Source organism: Polyodon spathula, chromosome 27 (assembly GCF_017654505.1).
Source record: "Polyodon spathula isolate WHYD16114869_AA chromosome 27, ASM1765450v1, whole genome shotgun sequence".
Lineage (NCBI taxonomy): Eukaryota > Metazoa > Chordata > Actinopteri > Acipenseriformes > Polyodontidae > Polyodon > Polyodon spathula.
Genome location: NC_054560.1, coordinates 4,599,053 through 4,618,679, shown reverse-complemented (window position 1 = coordinate 4,618,679; position 19,627 = coordinate 4,599,053). Strand labels below are relative to the sequence as shown.

The 19,627-nt window shown below is 39.6% G+C and overlaps 1 protein-coding gene and 3 non-coding genes across 6 annotated transcripts; all 4 read right to left on the bottom strand.

The window, feature by feature from the left end:
* Positions 1-7,983: 7,983 nt before the first annotated feature.
* On the bottom strand, positions 7,984-19,525 carry LOC121301420 (scaffold attachment factor B2-like). 3 transcript variants are annotated; one of them, XM_041230805.1, is made up of 21 exons: positions 19,422-19,525; positions 18,221-18,285; positions 17,723-17,971; positions 17,452-17,514; positions 17,256-17,283; positions 15,909-16,392; positions 15,434-15,483; positions 15,186-15,298; positions 14,718-14,867; positions 14,199-14,305; positions 14,001-14,068; positions 13,513-13,598; positions 13,158-13,303; positions 12,591-12,893; positions 12,025-12,162; positions 10,231-10,407; positions 9,403-9,451; positions 9,182-9,273; positions 9,004-9,065; positions 8,594-8,639; positions 7,984-8,390 (listed from the first exon to the last, which is right to left on the bottom strand). In XM_041230805.1, exons 2-21 carry the CDS (start codon positions 18,245-18,247, stop codon positions 8,273-8,275), a joined length of 2,556 nt encoding a protein of 851 aa, XP_041086739.1. In that variant the 5' UTR covers positions 18,248-18,285; positions 19,422-19,525; the 3' UTR covers positions 7,984-8,272. The 3 variants fall into 3 exon arrangements, with proteins under 3 accessions (XP_041086739.1, XP_041086740.1, XP_041086741.1); XM_041230806.1 differs by lacking the exon at positions 10,231-10,407; XM_041230807.1 differs by lacking the exons at positions 7,984-8,390; positions 8,594-8,639; positions 9,004-9,065; positions 9,182-9,273; positions 9,403-9,451 and adding an exon at positions 9,552-9,759.
* On the bottom strand, positions 12,305-12,441 carry LOC121301687. The gene has a single exon (XR_005947644.1). It is a non-coding gene; the product is annotated as a small nucleolar RNA SNORA42/SNORA80 family (small nucleolar RNA).
* Positions 12,990-13,126, bottom strand: LOC121301686. The gene has a single exon (XR_005947643.1). It is a non-coding gene; the product is annotated as a small nucleolar RNA SNORA42/SNORA80 family (small nucleolar RNA).
* Positions 15,010-15,145, bottom strand: LOC121301685. The gene has a single exon (XR_005947642.1). It is a non-coding gene; the product is annotated as a small nucleolar RNA SNORA42/SNORA80 family (small nucleolar RNA).
* Positions 19,526-19,627: the final 102 nt, after the last annotated feature.

Genomic DNA, 19,627 nt, shown 5'->3' with positions numbered 1-19,627 from the left:
GAGTCCTTTGTATTCATTGTGAATGAAAGTCTCTTGAGTTCGGGAGGGTTACACTAGCTCGGAAGGCAGGTAGCTCTCTGTGTGGTGACCGAGAGTAACCCAGCAATGCAAACATTCCCTCAAAGTGGAGCTTGCTTTAACCACTTCCTTCCCTTCTCCAGAATCCAAAACTGCTGCAGAAATTCTCCGGACACAACCGTATTAAATCTAAAACTATTACACAATAGCCATACAATAATCAGTGGAGAAAAAAAAAAAATCACTTTTTTTATAGCAATATATGTAATACTGTATATTGGTACCAAATCTGTAAAAGATATACCTCTATAATATAAACAAGGTGAAACACAGAGTTACTACAATTGACCAGACTCCATTAGACTGTTGATATGATGTGCCTCAAATGCTACGAATGCCTTGTGTAGCAAGATAGTAGCTTTCTATTCCAGTGATTATCAATGCAGCGTGGGATGCAGCTTCGCGCTCATGGCTTGCGTCAGGGTTGCAGGTTCCATTCCCTGTACAGTACAGCTCTAATAGATGTCAGCACGCCCCAAACGAAAGAACTGGCTGAACTTTACTCTCTTAACACGTGCATCCTCGCTGTCTAAGGCAGTGTTGCTTTGATTCATATTCGACTGAAGGTCCTTTGTTTTGCCCACAAGCTTGCTCCGCATGGGCTGATTTCATTGTGGGAATCGCTTGCTCCATCTTGAAGCACATATTCGTAGTTGTTATCTGCTCTCATTAGTTCTTCAACAAAGACGACCATTGCACGTTAACTTAAATATCAGGTACAGTGCATAACGTTTGTTCCGAAACAACATGGGCAAATCTGAGGTTGCCTCGTGTGCTGCATGTTATAAAGAGTAGTAGATTTAGCAGATTTTAGGATTAACAAAGATGTGCAAGAGACCAAAGACACGTAACTTACCAACGTCGTCTTCGTGGGAGATGAGAGAGTGGTAATCTGTGCTGGTTTTGGTGTATCTCGCTGTGGGCTCAATGTAAAATGTGCCATTCTGCGTCTTGATAAAATCTTCAAACTGGCCGTCAATGACAGAGCCATGGCAGATGGAGTGGCTCTCACCTGTGCACAGAAGCAGCCAGTGGAAAGTGACATCATTTGCTGATTAAACGTTTCATTACACCGACGAAGGCTCGAGCCGAAACTTCGATTCCCTCATTGATCAGCTCGACAAAAAGTTTTCTGCTAAAATTTCTATTATAGATTATCGATTATAATACCATCCCACTCTTTCCAACGTCGACCTCACCTGAATGAAAAATAGAGCGCCATTGTGTGCAATCTTTGTATTCGTTACATCTGAGCGTAGTGGAGTGGTGTGCAAGAGTGTTCTATTTGTGAAAAAAAAAAAACTAACACAAAAATCACTACCTTATAGAACCCTCTTCTTTGCACAATACAGGATTTCAAAGAATACAGGTTTATAGGACAAAGAACAGTACGATCCTAAACCAATTTGACATCCTAGACTCCTCGATTGATGGCCCATTGAAGAATCACAGAAAACACCAACAGAGACCAGGGAGAACAGAATCGCGTTCGTTTGATTGTTTTTAGGGTTCGACAGGCGGGCTGTTACCTTTCAGCTCTCCAGAGTATATGTGGGAGGTATGCGCAGCTTCAGATGAGTTTTTGAAATGAATCCGAAAGTCTTCCGTGAACCCCGTGGAGTCTCTCTTCAGTCTTGAATTTCCTAGAAAAAGCAACATAATCAGTAGCATTTTGACTTCACGCTCAAAAACCCAAACATGAACTAGCCATAGGTTTTATTTTACCCTGGCAGTGGTCAACAGAGATTTCTGCTTGTAATGGATTGGGAATCGAGCAGTCACCTAGACTTTTGAAAACACACCTAAAAGAGTTCGGTTAGCATATAGAAAGCAAAATGTCACATGACCATAAAATTGCAGAAATATTAGTTCAGGGGTCAGACAAAGACATTAGGAACTCTCAGAGGTTATTGATATAAATGAGCTGCTGATGATAAGGTTTTGGAAAACCTGGATATATTGTTTGATGAGTTAATTTTTTTTTCCCGTTGAAGTTTTTCTGCTTTTGACTTTTTGAATGCTTCCCAATTCTGTCTGATTTCTTTGAATGCTCTCACTGTTTGGACCAAATTTGATTCATTACATCATACAAGGAAAGAGAGAGAGTCTCTAGGTTACATCTGTGGGCCTTTTGCCATGTCAATTTGAAACACATCTAATGGAGAAACAAGAACAGCAGACAGAAAACTTCTTACCCGCTCTGGATAAACAAGAGTGCACTAAAATGAAGTATTTAATAATGTTCATGGTATGGTGTGTGTCATCCTGCTATGGCTGGCAGTTCTGGAATGCTGTACCTGGCCTCCGGGCTGGTAAATGTGATGATCATGTGTGAATCATTGTTCTTTGCATGTTAACCAAACTATTAACTGGCTGTTGCCTTAACTGAGGGAGCATGCTTGGTCCTGAATACAGGGTACGCAAACCTGGAGTGTTATGTGTAGGAATTACACTGTATGTGGTTGAGGATTTAATGTTGGGCTTTATAAGTCATAGGGCTATACATGTGAATATCTTTACAAAGGTGCATCATGGTAAAAGCATAGCAAAGTGTAATAAAGCACAGTGAAAGCATGGTAAAGCATAGACAAGGTATGGCATAGCATATTGATAAAAAGTGAAAACCAGGTTAAACCCTGGTAAATGCATAGTATAACCAGGGGGGGAAAACTGCAAAAACACCATGCAAAAATAAACATTTATAAGGGTACATTCGCAAAGGAATACATCAATTCGGGGTTCTTTTAAATATCCAGTTTTCCGAAGACTGCTGAAGGATTCTCCGAGAGAGTTGATTTGTAAAACGGGCTGTGTGCTTTTTTTGTCACAGACAGCAGTTCCATTTACTATGCAAGAGCCAGTTAACGCCTGCAGAAAACAAAAAGCATGTCAGCCAGCAATCAGTGCCAGATTGCACCTGAGTCTTTCCACACTGCTGTTCCTCGGAGTGCGCTGCGCTGCGCTCGCTTTAAAGAGAGTCCCCTACGGTGGGGGGTGGGGGGTGGGGGTGGGGGGTTGCACTGTAATACTCTTGGGAGGTTGTGACTTTTGAATACTTTCCATAAACTACTGCTGTCTTCTCTAAACACACCCTGACACCTGATTGGCTGCCAGGGAAGGCCTGATCTTGAAGTGGGCTGGGTCAGTGACATCAGAGCTCAAACCACTCCCAGATTCAGAAGGTTATTCTCAGATACTGTCTGGAAACTAAGCCTGGTAGCCTTTGGGGATGTTAAAATATATTGGTATAGGATTGAAGCATTCCTTTAACCCTTTGAATGCAAGCATTGGCACTAAAGCATTGAAAAAGTTTTAATATTATACGAGTTGAAGCATAATCCACCATGCGCACAATTCACATCCAGCTGTGGCCAAAAACTTTGCATCACCTAGAACTGTAGGGTTGAGACAAAATTAAAAAAAAAAAAAAACAACAATGTGGACATGATTTAGATCTTTTATTTACATCTTTCAATCAAATAAAATGCTATCGCAAAAGTCTACCAGAAGTACTGTAGTTCCTGTTAGATTTCAAAATGTCACATTTTTCATTTTTTCCTGAAGTATATGGAAAACTCCAAAGCACTGTGTAATTCAATATGTTAACATAACATTATTCAGCAGGTTTCATTCGACTTTATGAAGCAAAATGTGTTAAATCTATAGGGTGATGCAAAACTTTTGGCCATAGCTGTAGCTTCTGTTATAAAAACAGTGGTCACATTTTTAATACAGGCATTATTAATAAGGTAATCATCTATGGTTAATAATTATGGAATATAGGCTTAAGATAATAATAGGAAATGGTAACTTGGTAATAAAATAATTATCATAAATACAGATCATTGTTGTCCATAAATTTTATTACATAAAGCATTAAAGAAACTGAATAAAGAAATTCTGTGTCTGCTAGGTTTAAAGATCAGCGGTAAGCTTACAGAAGGCTGGGTAAAACTGGCAGCTGAACACAATTAGTGTATCAGATTGGAGCTCCTAGACCTCCCTGGGCTTGCAGTGCCACACACAGGCAAGGGTGGGTAATGACATGGACTAGGAAGGGAATACATTAGGTTTTGGGCTCCAGTTCAAATCAATCTCAAAGGACAGTTCAGTTCAAGGAATTCGTGCGTCACCCAAAGCCAAAGCCAATGTCGTCTGAACTGTGCCTTTCCCATGTTTGCAATGCATTTACTGTGTGTTTTGCCATACTTTTTCACTCTGCTTTAACACACTTTACTATATTTTATTATTCTGCATCGTATGGCTATCCTAATTGGTGGAATAACTACATTACCCCATGGACATTAAAAACGGTGCATCCAAAACTACATTGAGTGTTAGCTGAGATCTAATTTAAAAGCACAGAATCCAGTCTTTTTTTTTTTTTTAAATGCTCTGTGTTTTAAATCCTCCTACTTCACCTGGTAGTCTATTTCATGCATTTATAACTCTCTGTGTAAAAAAAGTGCTTCCTGCCTTCTGTTCTAAACTTAATGTGCTAAATGTGAAGCAATGTCTTGGGTTCACTTTATCTAAACCATTTAAGATTTTAAAGACTTCAATCAATTCCACTCTCTTTGTATTTTACTGTAACTGAAATATTGCTGCTTTTGAAATATCCTGAATCGTACAGCATTGCAAAGGATTAGTCTGGGAACCACTTCACCCCTGACCCCTTCTTGACACGTCACCTTCTGAGCTGTAAAAGCGCCATTCAGCACCTACTATATAGAAAAGGGCTTTTTTTCACAGAGCAATTCCATTTACTGACTAATCAAGAGGCCATTAACTCCTGTAGAAAAGAAGCATGTGTCAAGGCTGGTATGTCTGTGTGGATTAGTCCTTTGAGCTCAAGGGAACAGGTTCTTTCTTCTGACATGTGATGTTTTCCACTTGTTAGAAATTCAGCATTAATCCTCAGTACAGACTAGTATTTTTCCATACTTTAAAGTCCCTTCTGAAAACCAGTCTGGAACCAGTAGTTCCAGGATCAAACTGGGGCTGCAACCTGTTCCATCAGCAGTCTACACTCTGCAGATGCAACCAGATATTAAACAAACATCAAAGCTCGCCTGTATGCATTTTTAAAAATTGCTCTTTATAAATGAATTCTCCGACCTCCAGCAATGGCGATGTGATTCACAGCCATCATGTATTGAGATGAATCCATTAGATTTCAGAGACCTTGAAAGGTATTGTATTGAGACACGCCAGCGCTGGGGATTACATTCCACAGTGTCACTGTAATGCCAGAAACCAATGCATGCGTTAGTTCATCTACTGCATTATCACTTCAAAGACATGCCAACCTGACCTGGATAGGATAAGAACAATCAAGGGAAATCTGTCAATGTTATTCATTTAAAAGTAAAAAAAAAAAATCATGCTGTCATGCATCTGGCTTTATTGAAACAGATACATATTTGCAATAGCTTTGTAAAGGGGTCTTTGTTTGGTGCTATCCATGCGGTGCAGTTAGCTATTAACCTGTATGCAAGTCTGGCTCCATCACCTGCGCAGAGCGCTGTCCTCGAATTCGAGATATGTGTTCATCTGCGACCCAATTCAAGGTTGTGTTAGGAACCCGTGGGAGAATGCTTTGAATCGCTGAAATCTATACAGGACACCACAACAGGAAACGAGATAACAAAAAAAAAATATATATATATATATATATATATATATATATATATATATATATATATATATATATATATTGTTTTATTGTAACAAGCCTAAACAAGGACGCCGCGTATTTCCACATTGAGACAGACCAAACAGACGATGCTTGTTTTAGTTAAACGATCCCTCTGCTGACCAGGTTTGAAGCCTGTGTTATTGCTTTGAATGATCAACAATGTGTTTAGCGAAGAGCCGTTCCGATGTTACATTGGAAACAGCAGGATGCACGATCTTGACACACCAGACTGCACTTCTTAAGCAGGATTGCAACGTGAGGGAAGGGAGGACAAGGCAGCATGACATTAGATAAAGAAGGATGAGGAAAGGTTATCTTGGCCACATACGTACAATTCAACAAGCTACTGCTCCAGATCCATTAACATCTGAAAACCTTGAATCCAATCAATGTACCATAACACAGAGAAATATAATAATACAACAATATCTATTGTATTTTTTCCCAGTGGAAGGATCGGATTGCCCGTTGCCTTTTAGTATAGAAATAATGGCATGGACACTGGTGATTTAGTAAGGCATCGGTCAGCATTATAGCAATAGCACAGGTACTGCATCACTTGCGCCACATTTTAAGTCGAGGGTGCATTTGGCTGCATCATTCTTCTAGTTGGTCTGTTTCTCAAGGATTGTTTCATCCCGTTTAGCTATCATTTGTGCAAGCTTTTTTTTTTTTTCTTTTTGCACAAGCCTTATTTAAAAAACGCTGGCTTGTCCTTAGCAACCCTCAATGATCTGCTGAAATCTGCATTTCTACATTCGCCCCATCCCTTACATGTTGAAATGATGCTTGTTTTCACAATCCAGCTCGCTGACTCTGCCTATATATATATATATATGATATATATATTATATATATATAAAACACATTCGTAAAGCACATGAAAAGTTACATCGTGTTTTATTTTCTTTTTTTCTTCAAATAAGTTTGACTTGGCTTGGTGTTATATATGTTCCTATTTTGCAGAATCCAAGGCTGTATTAATAAAGTATTATTGAGCGATTAAACGCATCAATATGTAATAAAAGTTCATACCCATGGGTACTTTTAATTTGATTTTCATACAGCAAAAGGTTAAGGTAAGGCGCTCATCCTACCTGTCCCTGTGCATCCAGGCATGTGTCTGCTATCATCTGTATTGTACAAAATGGGTATTTTATTTTTACATACATGGATTGGATCCCTTTCATCTTGTCACACAGGGATCATGTATTTGAAAATAAATAAATAAAAATAAGTTCTGCCATGTTTTTATTCATGCTTTTTTCACAGCTAGTTGGTGTTTTGATTAACTTGAAGGGATGGTCATTGTAGGCTGTTTTCAGGGTGTAAAGCAGTTTGAAATCAGGAAGAAATAAGCGACAATACAATAACAGCATGGTGTTTGCAACTAAGCATTTAAAACTAACAAATTATACTGGCCAAAGACCTATAGATTCCACGGAATTGGCAACATATTCTGCAACACGGAGATTGGAGCAGGAGTCCAAGCCCGCTCAGTTTCCCAGTTCCAGGAACACAGCTTTCTAAATATACACACTACTTGATGGCCACAGCTCATACCTAATGCATAAGCAGTGGCACAAGCCTGGAATCTGCACGCTGTCATCCGCAAAATCCCAGCACTGATGAGTGAACTCCATGACTCGCTGCAAATAGATTGTGACCTCATTGGAAGATTTCAGTCAGTGCCAAGACATCTAGAACCAAACTACCGGCAGCAAGGAAAACAGTCACATGCCAGCACTGCACAGATGTAAAGAGAGTGTAAATTAGAAAGCAAGGTCAGAATCCTGCTCCTGGAACCAGTCATAGGTTAAACTCAGGTCTTAAAATATGTTCATAGAACAAGCATTACACTGGTTTTCCATACACGTGTTGGCAAGTGCATGCAGTCTTTTATCCATACTGCAAGCACATAACTGATAGAATAGAACTGAGCGGGCGGGGGATATACTGCTATTGTGCAACATATGAGCATAGAAAAACAACCAGTAAGACGAAACATTGGAGTTCTGGCACCACCAAGTGGATGTTGGGTGGAACTGCAACTAACAACTTTCTTTTCAGATTATTGAATACCAAAAGCAGGATTGCCGTTTCCACAAAAAAGTTTACAGTTCAAAAACCAAGCGAGTATTACGGCTATAAATCTACATTTATGAAAGACAACGAACAAAACAAAATTGTAACAGTTTACAGCTATACACTGACTCATCTGTGCATTTATTGATAAAACAATGCCTATGTGGAATGACATGTGTTGAGAAACATGAATGTAAGTATTTAAAAACCAAAAATACATTTAATTTGTTACATAAGTTTGTGCACCCCTTCAGAAAAGGGGCAAAACAAATACAAAAAAAAAGGTCACATTTCACTCATATTGCTCTGTAGCTGAATATAGGCAGCAGAATTAAAAAAAAATGTAAAAAAAAAAAAAAAACACCAGGAGGATTTGTTGCTCCATACTACACAGCAGACAATTTATAACAATTAATAGCGTCGTCCAAAAGCCCCTCCTTGCACTCCACCACCTGGCATCATTTGGCTTGGCCGGTTCACAGTCCCTGAAACACCTGGAGAACTTCCTCCTTGCATGTAGCTTCCACGACTAGAACACAAAAAATGGAACATTGGTCAGACACGCATTTTCAGGGAGGAAGGTCATGGGATTTCAGGACCAGGCAAAGGGGTCTGCACTGTTCATCCACCACTACATTTCAACAATCAATAGAAAAAAATGCTTTGCTAAAAACATGTGCATGCTTGCAACCATTCAGGTAACTCGCACGTTAATCTAAAAACACATCTTACCCAGACATTCCTCCACGACTCATATGACCTTGCCCAGAATGGCTATCTGGAAAAAAAAAAAAAAGATATATATAAAACACATATATATGGCTTGGGGTACACCTTAATCTAGCATGGCGTACACTACGAAAAATTGAATGGATGCAACCACAAATCAAGCCATGCTTGTCTTAGTGTCCCTTGTATCAGATATTCCTACACTAAGTTAATTTCATCAATAACTAACCTCCAGTGAATTAACAGTATTATTACTTTGAATCATTCAATACTTGTCAGAGAAACTCAACACTGCACATCTTACAAAAAAAAAAAGCTTGTGATGGAGTATCTGCTTTGGTGAGCCTATTAGGAGTTGTACATTTTGTTTTAATAAAAGCACAAATTCTTGAATGTTGAGGCTTCTGTCTTACTTTGCCAGCTTCTGTCTCCGTCCATTTTACGGCCATGGTCTCCAGACCAATCACGACTATCTCTGCAGATTGGAAAAAGATACGTTAAGTACATTTAACAAGTGGAAAGGTTTGTGTATAACGCATTGTAAAAATCGTACCAATGCATTCCTGAACTTTGCTCTTAATTCGTATTTACCTGGTCTGATTCAGTCCTCTCTTATCGTATCCACTGCTCCAGCTATCGCGAGAATCTCGGCTATGTCGGTCAGACCGATCATCTGAGAAATGCTTAAAGTAAAACAGTTGATTTCAGATGGGGAGATCAAAATCTTATTTTTTATATATATATAAATATATATATATTTTTTAAGACCAAGAAATATAAACACATAAAATCATAAATTAAAGTGCACACACTTTTGGCGGCCCAACTCTTTCTCCCATCATTGATCTTGACCCGTCTCTCCTGCAAGAAAAAACAAATTCAGTAAATTAATCCATACTACCCTCTCACAACCCAAAAGTTAATTACTACTCAGGTAAATTTCCCAGATTAATGTGTAAAGTTTTTTTTTTTTTTTTTTTTAAGGGTTTTATTTGAGTGGAAATCCAGTCAAAAGGGAATAAACCAACCATTCAAATTTGTTAACAGAAATAAAATCATCCAGCCTCTCCCTTCATACACTGGAGAGAGGATCCACAGTCTGTGTGCCGTATTCTTCCAATGAATCTTGCTGAAAGTTTAAGATGTGATATTTCTTCCCAGGTGAAATCCTGTAGGAGTCAAACACATTCAGACTTTTTCTCTCGTTTACCCCAATGAAGTCAAAAGCCAGCTGGACACCTGGAAGCAATACCCCTTTACACAGGAAGTCTGTGCACACAAAAGATCCTTTGATACAAAGTGGTCTGCTCAAGTGAACAAGTACAAATCCCCCAGAAGGGAGAAGAGATTTCTTCCCGGTGTTGAAGAAAGCGAGGTGTGAAATGAGATCTCTTACAAAAACGGCACCAAAAGAAATGTGAAAACAACCCAGCAAGTGCGATTGTGCTCAGAAAGATCTACTAGATGTAAAAATCAGGAAGAAAAAAAAAAAAGAACCCATTTAAATCTGTTAAATTACTTGCATATCTTAGAGGTATACCCTAAAGGTTTGCTGTATTTGTTAAAAAAAAAAAAAAAAAAAAAGAGACAAAACGGCTTATTTTGATTTAGACGACAGTTGTGTATTTGCATTTCCATACCCAGCATCTTTTTTGTCTGGTCTGCGTTCTGATTTCCAGTCCTCATGGGGAATGGGTTTTTCATGCTCCCCAGCACCGTTTACTGCTCTCCCCTCACGAGGCCCCTCTGCCCCCTTTGCAAACGGCGGAGCTCGGGGAGGAAAACCATTGTCTCGGCCCTCAGACGTCTTGCCTGGTCTGTTAGAGGGGGAATATACTTTAAAACATCACACTTGCTCGTGCTGGAGAGCGTTACAACTTGTGAAAAGGAAGACCCTGAATATTTACTAGTAATTAAGCCAATTCAATAATTTAATCTGCTCATCCAACTGGGTACTTCTGAGTTTTATTTTTTGGTGGCTTTTTTTTATATAAAAAAAAAAGTATTGTAAAGTTAAGCTTCAATTTAAAGGAAAATAGAACCAGTCCTTGGCTTGCAAAGTGTATGGATATCACAGCTAATCTTGATCAATATACACCACATAGGAATGGTTTTATTTCCAGGTTAAAAACCATAGATTTTTCATAAAAGGTATGCAGCGAAGTGGCAAGAAAATTAACAAATGCTAGTAAGAGAAAAAAATATAGCATCCGTAATAAAGCTTTTTATATCCACACTAAGCTTCCAGTATTTTGGTTCTGATTTTCAGCTGCCAGGGAACGGCAAAAGAATCCCACTAATTACAAGTTGCTTCCTTTCCATTGCTGTGTCCTGTAACTCACTGTGTCAATGCAGGAGTACCCGAGCAGACAGCTCAGACAGGATGCATGTGGAGGAGAAATTCCTCTCAGGAAGTGTATACACACATCAAAAGGCACACAGAGTTGTTGGGTCAGCAGCTGGAGGATATGTACGGAAGGAAGAGGAAACCAGTGCAGAGTTTTCCAAGCTTCAATATCTTCAGACCATCAAATCTGCAGTCAACGTGATGTTTGACATCCATGGACCGGGCTGCCATACAATAAATAGCCAAGTTGATGAACAGTTCAGCTTTGAACAAAAATGTGCCAGGGATTGACACAGTAAGAGCCACCTTCAGAAGGTCAAAGGGAGCCCAAACCATAAACAGAATTTAACCAACCTTGGCCCCTTGTGTGGAAAAAGAATCTGCCATTTGTCAAACTGGCGCACGTAGAGGGCTAAGTCAATGCCAAAACAATTTTTGATCAACCCTCACAAATATTACAGCCGTAGCAAAAGTCAGCAGTAACGGGAAGAAATTCACAGAGCAGAGCAAGAACATCTTGTTTTGGCCACCAAAGTGTATCAGATACGTTTGCATGCCAAATCAACTCTTCTGGAAAATGCATAAAGGCAGTAATCATTCCTTAGGTACATACCTTTGAAAGAAAAAGCTGCTTGGTGCATTAGGAATGCCTTCCACAAATAACTCTTGTTCTACTCACTTCAGTGAACAAGTCTACATTGAAGACCAGACAATGGCTTGGAATAGGGCTGTTAATTTAGCATGGAGAACACTATGGAAGGATCACAGGTTAGACCCTGCCATAAATCCACAGCCATGCAGGATGAAGTGAAACAATAAACAAACTCCTTGACAGAAGATCTGCCCATGATGGAGCCTTAAACATTTCATACTTCAAGTGAACGTGTACCAGAACATGCGATTTAACAGCAGAGCGTGCTAAATTAAGATGTTGCAAGACACATCATTACCATGCAGGAATTAGTCATGCCAGCGACAGAGCAGTGACTTAACCCCAAGCTACATCCACCTCGAGTTATCAGAGTTAACAAAGGCAGCGATCGTTAAAAGCGGACACTGCACACAGAGAAGGTTCTCTCTGACCCACCTGTCCAACAGCAGGTCATCCTGGTACCGTCCACGATCCCGGTGATCAAAATCCTGGAATCGGTCTTGGCGGCTAAAGTCAGAACCACGTCCATACCGGTCATCCAAGTTCATCCTCTTCTCGTGCCAATCATCTCTCCTGCAGAAAAAGGTGGAGAGGAGCATTTTAAACCACATTTAATACCATAGCTAGGGAGCCATACTGGATACTCATCTTTACTCAATTATCAGTGATGTCACAAGACATGACAATGTCCTCATACGACATCCAAAGAGCGAGCGTTTGTTCTACTCACTTCAGTGAGCAAGTCTACATTTAAAGACCTGACAATGGTTCGGAGTAGTCGTGCTAATTTAGCATGGCATACACTATGAAAGGCTTATAGTCGAAAACCCCTCCATAAATCTATTGCCATGCAAGAGGAAGAGAAAATCAAGATAGAATACCTTATACAAGGTGAAGTCACAACACCATGTATACAGCCCTTGGAGATTTGTACTGCATCGATAAAGCTTAACATGACAAAAGGATGGAACCAGTATCAGCCAAGCTCTCTCCTCTCGTACCTTCCATCAAAGTTGTATGGCCTCTTCAGTGGCCTGCGATCCTGCTCGTATCGGAGCTGCTCTTGTTGCCTCCGCAGCTCCTCCCTCTCTCTCTGTATCCTCTCCTGCTCCCGTCGCCTCTCGTACTCTACCCGCAGCCGCTCCCTCTCCAGCCGCTCACGCTCCATCCTCTCTCCGTCCAGGCGCTCCCTTTCCAGCTCCAGCCACTTCCTCTGCCTGATGAGCCGGTCTCTCTCCTCCTTCTCCCGGAACAAGCGGATGCGCTCCCTCTCCCGTCTGCTTTCACGATCTCCATCTCTGTCTCTGAAATACAACATAACTTCAGCGTCTAGCACTCTGAAATTTTTTTTTTTTTTATTCAATGCGACAACATTTCCTTAATATTTTGGCGAGACACGTGCATGTTCTACTCACTTCAGTGAACAAGTCTACATTTAAGAGGCCAGTCAATGGTTCGGAGTAGAAGTGTTCATTTAGCATGGAGTACACTATGAAAGGATCATAGGGAAGACCCTGCCATAAATCCATAGCCATGCGAAAGAAGCTTGAAAGAGAGATCTACATTACCCAGAGTGCCGGCGCCTCTCCACCTCACGGATCTCTCGCTCCTTCTGCCGCTGTCGCTCACGCTCTCTTTGCTCTTTGATCTGGTCAAAGGAGAGGATGTCTTTCTTCTCTTTGCTCTCGGACTTGCGATCCTGGCTCTTGGAGCTCTGAATTCAGGAATAAGAGAGGATTGGGGGTTTAAATTTAAGCACATGCATGCGAATCACTTTCCTGCAAGAAATATATAACTACAACTTCAATTTGTAATGAATATGAAAATTAAATTACTAATCCAAATCAAAAATTGTTTGACACATCTTGCTCAAGGTCCTTTGGGAACCAAATTCATATTAAAAACATGAGAAGTCCTACGTACTCTTCCGTCTTTGTTAGTTTTGACACTGATGACAGGCTCCCCTTTAGATTTGTCCATGACCACAGTTCTTTCTGTACCGCAACCTCCTGCAAATGAAAGGGGTTCAATTTCAGACAAACAAATTCTTTAGTACTATTTTCAAAAGGACCAAAAAACTGGCTGCTGATAGAATAAGCATTTCAAGGCAATAATTACTAAACATTGAAGACATGTTGTACCACTCACATCAGTGTACCAAGCCTACAATATTTCCAGGCCAGACAATGGTTTTGAGTAGCTTATTTGTATAGCATGGAGTACACCAAGAGTGAATCACGGGACACATTCGCTCTTAAATCCAAATCCATGCCAATATAAATGCAAAAACCTAACAATTAAATAAACTCTGCAGCCAGGCATTCATTGTAAAAACCATTCAAAAACCCAAATATCAATATACTAACTCAAGCACAGATTATACAATGTCACTTTTACACTAACAAACCTACCTTTACCATCGCTATCATCTTTTTTCTCTTCATTAGCATCAGATTTCTCATCTTTGTTTTCTTCAGATCTATCGGAATAAAAAAGGCATTTTAGAATCAGTCAGTGATAACTAACAGCAAGTGAACTTTTCTCCAGCTTGGACATGTTTATTGAACAAACCAAGACATGAGGAATGAATACTGTATTCAAAGACATACTGTTCAGCATCTGTAGCAAGACCCGCAGCATCACTGCTGGTAGACTTGCAGTCCTTTTTGGCATCAGGTTTGTCTGAAGGTTTCTTTCCAGCGGGTTCATTTTTAGCCTGAAATCACAGAACTTCAGTTAAACGCATGGATATACAAGAACTTACTGTTTTTTGCCCAGCTAATGTCTAAGGTTGTTTAAATGGGTATTTTCAGTCCTCTTTGTGGCATATACAATGACAGACGTTCCTATGACCATAAACTACTAAAAACAAAAACCTAACGTAGTTAGCCTTTTTTTTTGCAATCACTTCACATTTTCTACAAGCATCACATTTGTTTTAGAAAACTCTGCAATTTAAAATAAATAAAATGTGCGATTCATTTGAAGATGTTTTTTACAACCAGGTCTTCAACTCATATATTTAACATTTCAAGACTAAAGCAGCCAAGTCAGCAAGAGATTACATATTAGACACTGCAGAGTGCAACATTCTTTTATTGGTTCTGTTCAACACATAAATCACTTACCCTCTCTACAGAGATCATTCTTCCATGCAACTCTGTTCTGTGCAGATGGCTAATGCACTTTGTTGCTTCATCGGTTGAGGACATTGTAACAAAGCCATAGCAACGGGCACCGGGGCTACGTGCATTTGTCACCACCTTTGCACCCACAACCTAAAACACAGCAAGATTCAGCAACTTACATTGGAAAATAAAACAGGCAACACTTAAAATGGCTCAAACTCTCCACCCTTCATGCATTTTTAAACTAACAATCCCTCCTACCCCCATCAAAAAAAAAAAAAAAGGTGAAAACATCTGTGCTACCCACTTCAGTGAATCAGACCTACAGTAATCAAAGCCTGTCAATGGTTCGGAGTAGAGTTCAATCTAGCATGGAGTACACTATGAAAGGATCATGTAAAAGGATCCTACCATAAATCTAGCCATGCTGCCCTTTTCTTAAAACAGTAAGAATTTGAAATCTCTCACCTTTCCATACTTGCTGAAGAGGTTTTTCAAGTCTGTCGCTCTGGTGGTCGAAGCCAGTCCACTGACCCACAGGTTCCTTCCACATGTAGTGCTGCTACTGTTACTTGTTTGACCTTTTAAAAGTCATCGAAGCGTAAATATGATATTTACTTAATTTTATAAAACATGCAACACATTCGGTTTATACTGAGGTTTGGTTGCCACAGAACAAGTTACCTTTGACAAGATTAAATGCATTAGCAACTTACCTTTCTCATCTTTTGACTGAGTACTAGTATCTTTTTCCTCCTTGTCAGAGCTAAAAACAGAAAAATAATCGTATTGAAATATTTTAAGTGAAAAAAAAATTATTATTATTTCAGGATATAAAAAAGCTAAGCTTTGGAACACCTACCTTAGAACAGCTTTGGCTATTTAAAAGTACAGTACTACAGCACGCAGAATGTGCCAGGTTAGAACACAATCAGCAACACTTCAAAAAGAATGGCAAACTTAAACTACCACAAACACACTTCAGGTCATAAAGCAACCTTGTTTTAAAAACAAAGGCCAAAGAACGCAATTGTTTACTTTCTTAAAAAAAAAAAAAAAAAGAAAAAACCAAGATGAAAATTAGAGAAAAAGAGAGGACTCAACCAATTTGACCTGCTATGCACAGAACTTTGTTTTAAGAGCCAATGAAACAAAGACAGCGATTGTTCTAGAATTTAGAAAACAACAAACCTCTGTTTCTGATCAGCGCCCTCAACAGAAGAGGACTCTTTCGTAGCTGCCGAGTCACCAGTATTCAGGTTCTCTTCTGTTTTGTCAGCTTCATCCTTGTTCTCATCAACTTCCAATTTTGATTCTTTTTCAGACGCAACGGTCATTTCTTTATCAGTTTGTTCCGAATCCTGTACGCTTAAGTTATTATCTTGGATGTTTTCTGCAGATATTGCTTCTGTGTCCATTTTCTCTTCAACATTTTGATTATCTACATCCTTTAAATCAGTATCAACCAGCTCAGAGTCGGCTTTTTCTTTGTCACGAGTTTCGCTTTCTGAATCGAGAGCAAGGGCGTCCTCTGCCTGAACGGTAACTGAAACACGGTCGTCCTCCACAACTTTTTGCGCCGTCTCAGAGGCGGTCGAGTCTTGCGCAGGCGGCTGCTCCTGTGGGTCTTCTTTAAGTGGCTCAGATTTACAAGACCCAGCTACTTTCTCATTTTCTACGGATTTAACAGGAATAGAATGGCACATAGTTTAATTACTGAAACACAGCAATCATCAATGTGGAACTGGTATGGATGCCACAGGACATGACCGTTTTTTTAAAATTGTAGCCAGAGACTGGAAAACCAAAGAGGCACACAAAATACCCAAATTAATTTTAAAAAAATACTAAAATCAAAAGTATTGTGTCCCCTGGTCCACAAGACTGAGCCCTAAACTGCAGAAAGCCAAGGTGACCAGACATGCACCAGAGACGTGGAACATCTTCAAATGAATACGAAGTCGTGTGGCTTTAGTGTCCGTGGCGATGCAGAAGAGGTGGTTGCTTTGAAAGAATTCCTTTGCAGTTCTGAATTCAAAAGGAATGGTATTTCCCAGGTGAACACTATTTAAACCGAGTCCTAAATAGTGCCTGTGAGGTGCATTTTCATAAACCATTCCCAAAATGCAAGCTTCGTCTTCTCTTCTGGCTTTTCATTCTTCATTTAGGGTTACCTAAAAACACTGGACAGCATCTGCAACAACTACCTGAAGATCTCATCTAACACAGTAACTGTGTGCCACTTAATCACTGGCCCTGGAGTCACTTTATATTACCAAGTGTCAAAATCGGCTATTATGTAAATACATTTTTGGATAAGTAAAGAATTTACTATACAATGAAGCGTGCAAAACTGACGCAAACAAATAAAGAAGCCAAAAACTGAATCAAGGGTTCAGTTTAAGACTTGCTACCCAGTTCCAGAAATTTGCTTTAGATTTCCAGTCTCTGTCACTGGAAACGACTGTTAGCAAATACACCAAAGTTAAGAAAATGTTTGGCAAGACTCTGTAGGAAAACAGTTATCTTTAACAGTACCTGTTTCCGCAGTGTGGTCTCCACATTCCTGTTGGAAAGGAACATAAAGGTTAAATAAACTTGTTCATCAACAGAAGCTCAAAACAACACTGCTTGTAACCACATGCTTAGAGATCCAATCTAAAGCACATAAGAATATACTTTATGTTCTAGTTGCAGTTACAAGCTTGCAAAAATAAGGGAATTAAATACAAACCTGTTTGGGCTGTTCAGACAGCAAATCATCGTCTTCAACTGAGACGCTGCCACCAACTTCCTCCTATATATGAAAGATTTTAGGATTAGAGACAAGTTGCAACATTAACACAACACCCTCCGGCCATTTTCAAAACACAGGACACAGAAAAGGTTGGAAGAACCACCCTAGAAAAACAGAACAGTAGTATATGGACAAATAGGTGCATCTTAGTTTTAATTATGACTAGTAAAGAGGTGACCCTTACTACTGGATAACAAGTGATGCACACCTTCACACAGTGACTAGCCAGTTCTGGTTCCACTCCTGGGATGGAAGCAGGCTCATTCTCTTTGGAGGGGCTCTTTGGAGCATCTGCGTCTTCAGCCTCCACAGCAGCAGAAAGAGAGTCCAGGACCTGATCAGCATCATATTCATCACAATGAATCAAAATACCATTGTCAATCTCGGCTTCATCAAGGACGTTCATGTCCAGTATATCCATATCTTGCATGTTTTCTAAACTTGCTTCTATGTCTTCCTGGAGAAAAGCAAAAATCGAGCAATTGTTAGAAAAAAAATGTATCAAGTTTACCGAGTCTCGTTTGCTTTGAAGCTTTGTCCAATTTCTTTAGGTATAACAACCTCAAATGCACTCAAATTCTAGATCGTCCAAAAACGCTTAGAGCTCTGAAGTAATTTTTGTGCAGTGTAATCAATTTTGCAAAGCAAATCAGACAGCTCCCAGACCACCAAATACAGGTGTTTGTTTGGCTACTACAAATCTTACCTGTCCATCTCCTGAATCATCTTCCATGGTAATATCTTCAGCTCCTTCATCTTCCAGTTTCCTCCCTAAAAAGCCATGAATTAGTTAAGCATGAAAATCTAACAATGTAAAGATTGCAGTCCAGTACATCAAGTGTTTTAAGTAGGGCTGTCCCTCGATTCAATTTCAATCGGATAATTTCTGGGCATTAGTTGATTAAACTGTGCACATTTTTAATAAAGGTATCAACCTTATAGCAGCTGTCCAGCGTAGCAATACTCAATACCCAATAAAAAATACACCCAATAGGAATTATTTTTAAAAACACCTGAATTACTTGTTAGTAAATGTAACAAATGTTACCTTTCTGTCCTATTACCCTAATATAACAGGATTCAGGAACCTGTGAACTCAATCACACAGCACAGCTGTACTGTTTAACCACTCTGGCGAAACCCCTGAACAGCAAAATTATTGGTAATGCACGAACACAAACAAAAAACACTCGAGGTTAACAACTAACTCAACAATTTATTATGTTGGTCAGGATAAATGCCCCAAGATGGATTAACCTCAGCTGGTCACAATGCACAGAAGAGTCTTTGCAGACACATGTATACAAACGTATATAATGTATACAAACATTACAATTCTTAGCACACTATCAGCAATCCTTGTACAAAACAAGGCAATAACTACTTACACACAACTTCAACCCCTTTTTATTCAAGCTTAAAACCAGTGTCCTACCACTTCAGAGGAGAGAGCTCACTTCAAATCAGCACTTGCCTAAATGCACGATTAAACTGTTAAAGATATCTGCGTTCAACTAGTTAATCTGTCCGATTAATCTTAAATCGGAACAGTCCTAGTTTTATGCAGTACTTTATCTCATTGCTGCCAGTCATACAGGGCACATTTTGTATAACTCTGGATATTGCACTGAAGTGCTGTTTATAATCACTTACAAAACCATTAAATGCAAAAGAGCACATCCAGATAACATTCGTGTTTGTAAGGAGTTGCGAGGAATAAACGGCGTGTACTTTTCTAGTTTGAAGCAAATCTTGGGTCAGGCACCCTTTGGAAACCAGATTTAATGTAGAGGCAGTCTGCAAAATGGGATCATTTTTAGGATATCTGACCCCCCCATTTCCTTCCCTCCAACTCTCCATATTTCCCGGGTGTAAAAACCCATAAGGCCCTATTGATTGCTACTCACCCTTGCTAGCTCGTTTTGGAGTTTTCTTCACAGCCGCGTCGACTGCAATTACTATCTCGTCAGGGTTTCCACCTTCCTCTTCAATAGCCTAAACAAAATATAAAACATTCACAAATTAACACGAGCAACACCGCTGGGCAAACACTGTATACTAACGCAACAGCCGACACATACACGTCGGCATATTCCGCATCCCGCGAATGCAG

Excerpts from the sequence above, each read along its gene's own strand:
- LOC121301420 (XM_041230805.1), bottom strand. The coding sequence starts at position 18,247 with ATGGAAGATGATTCAGGAGATGGACAG. Across the intron at positions 17,284-17,451 it reads TGTCTGAACAGCCCAAACAG|GAATGTGGAGACCACACTGC; the intron begins GTTTGTATTTAA and ends CCTTTCCAACAG. Across the intron at positions 9,066-9,181 it reads AGAGGACTGAATCAGACCAG|AGATAGTCGTGATTGGTCTG; the intron begins GTAAATACGAAT and ends TCCAATCTGCAG.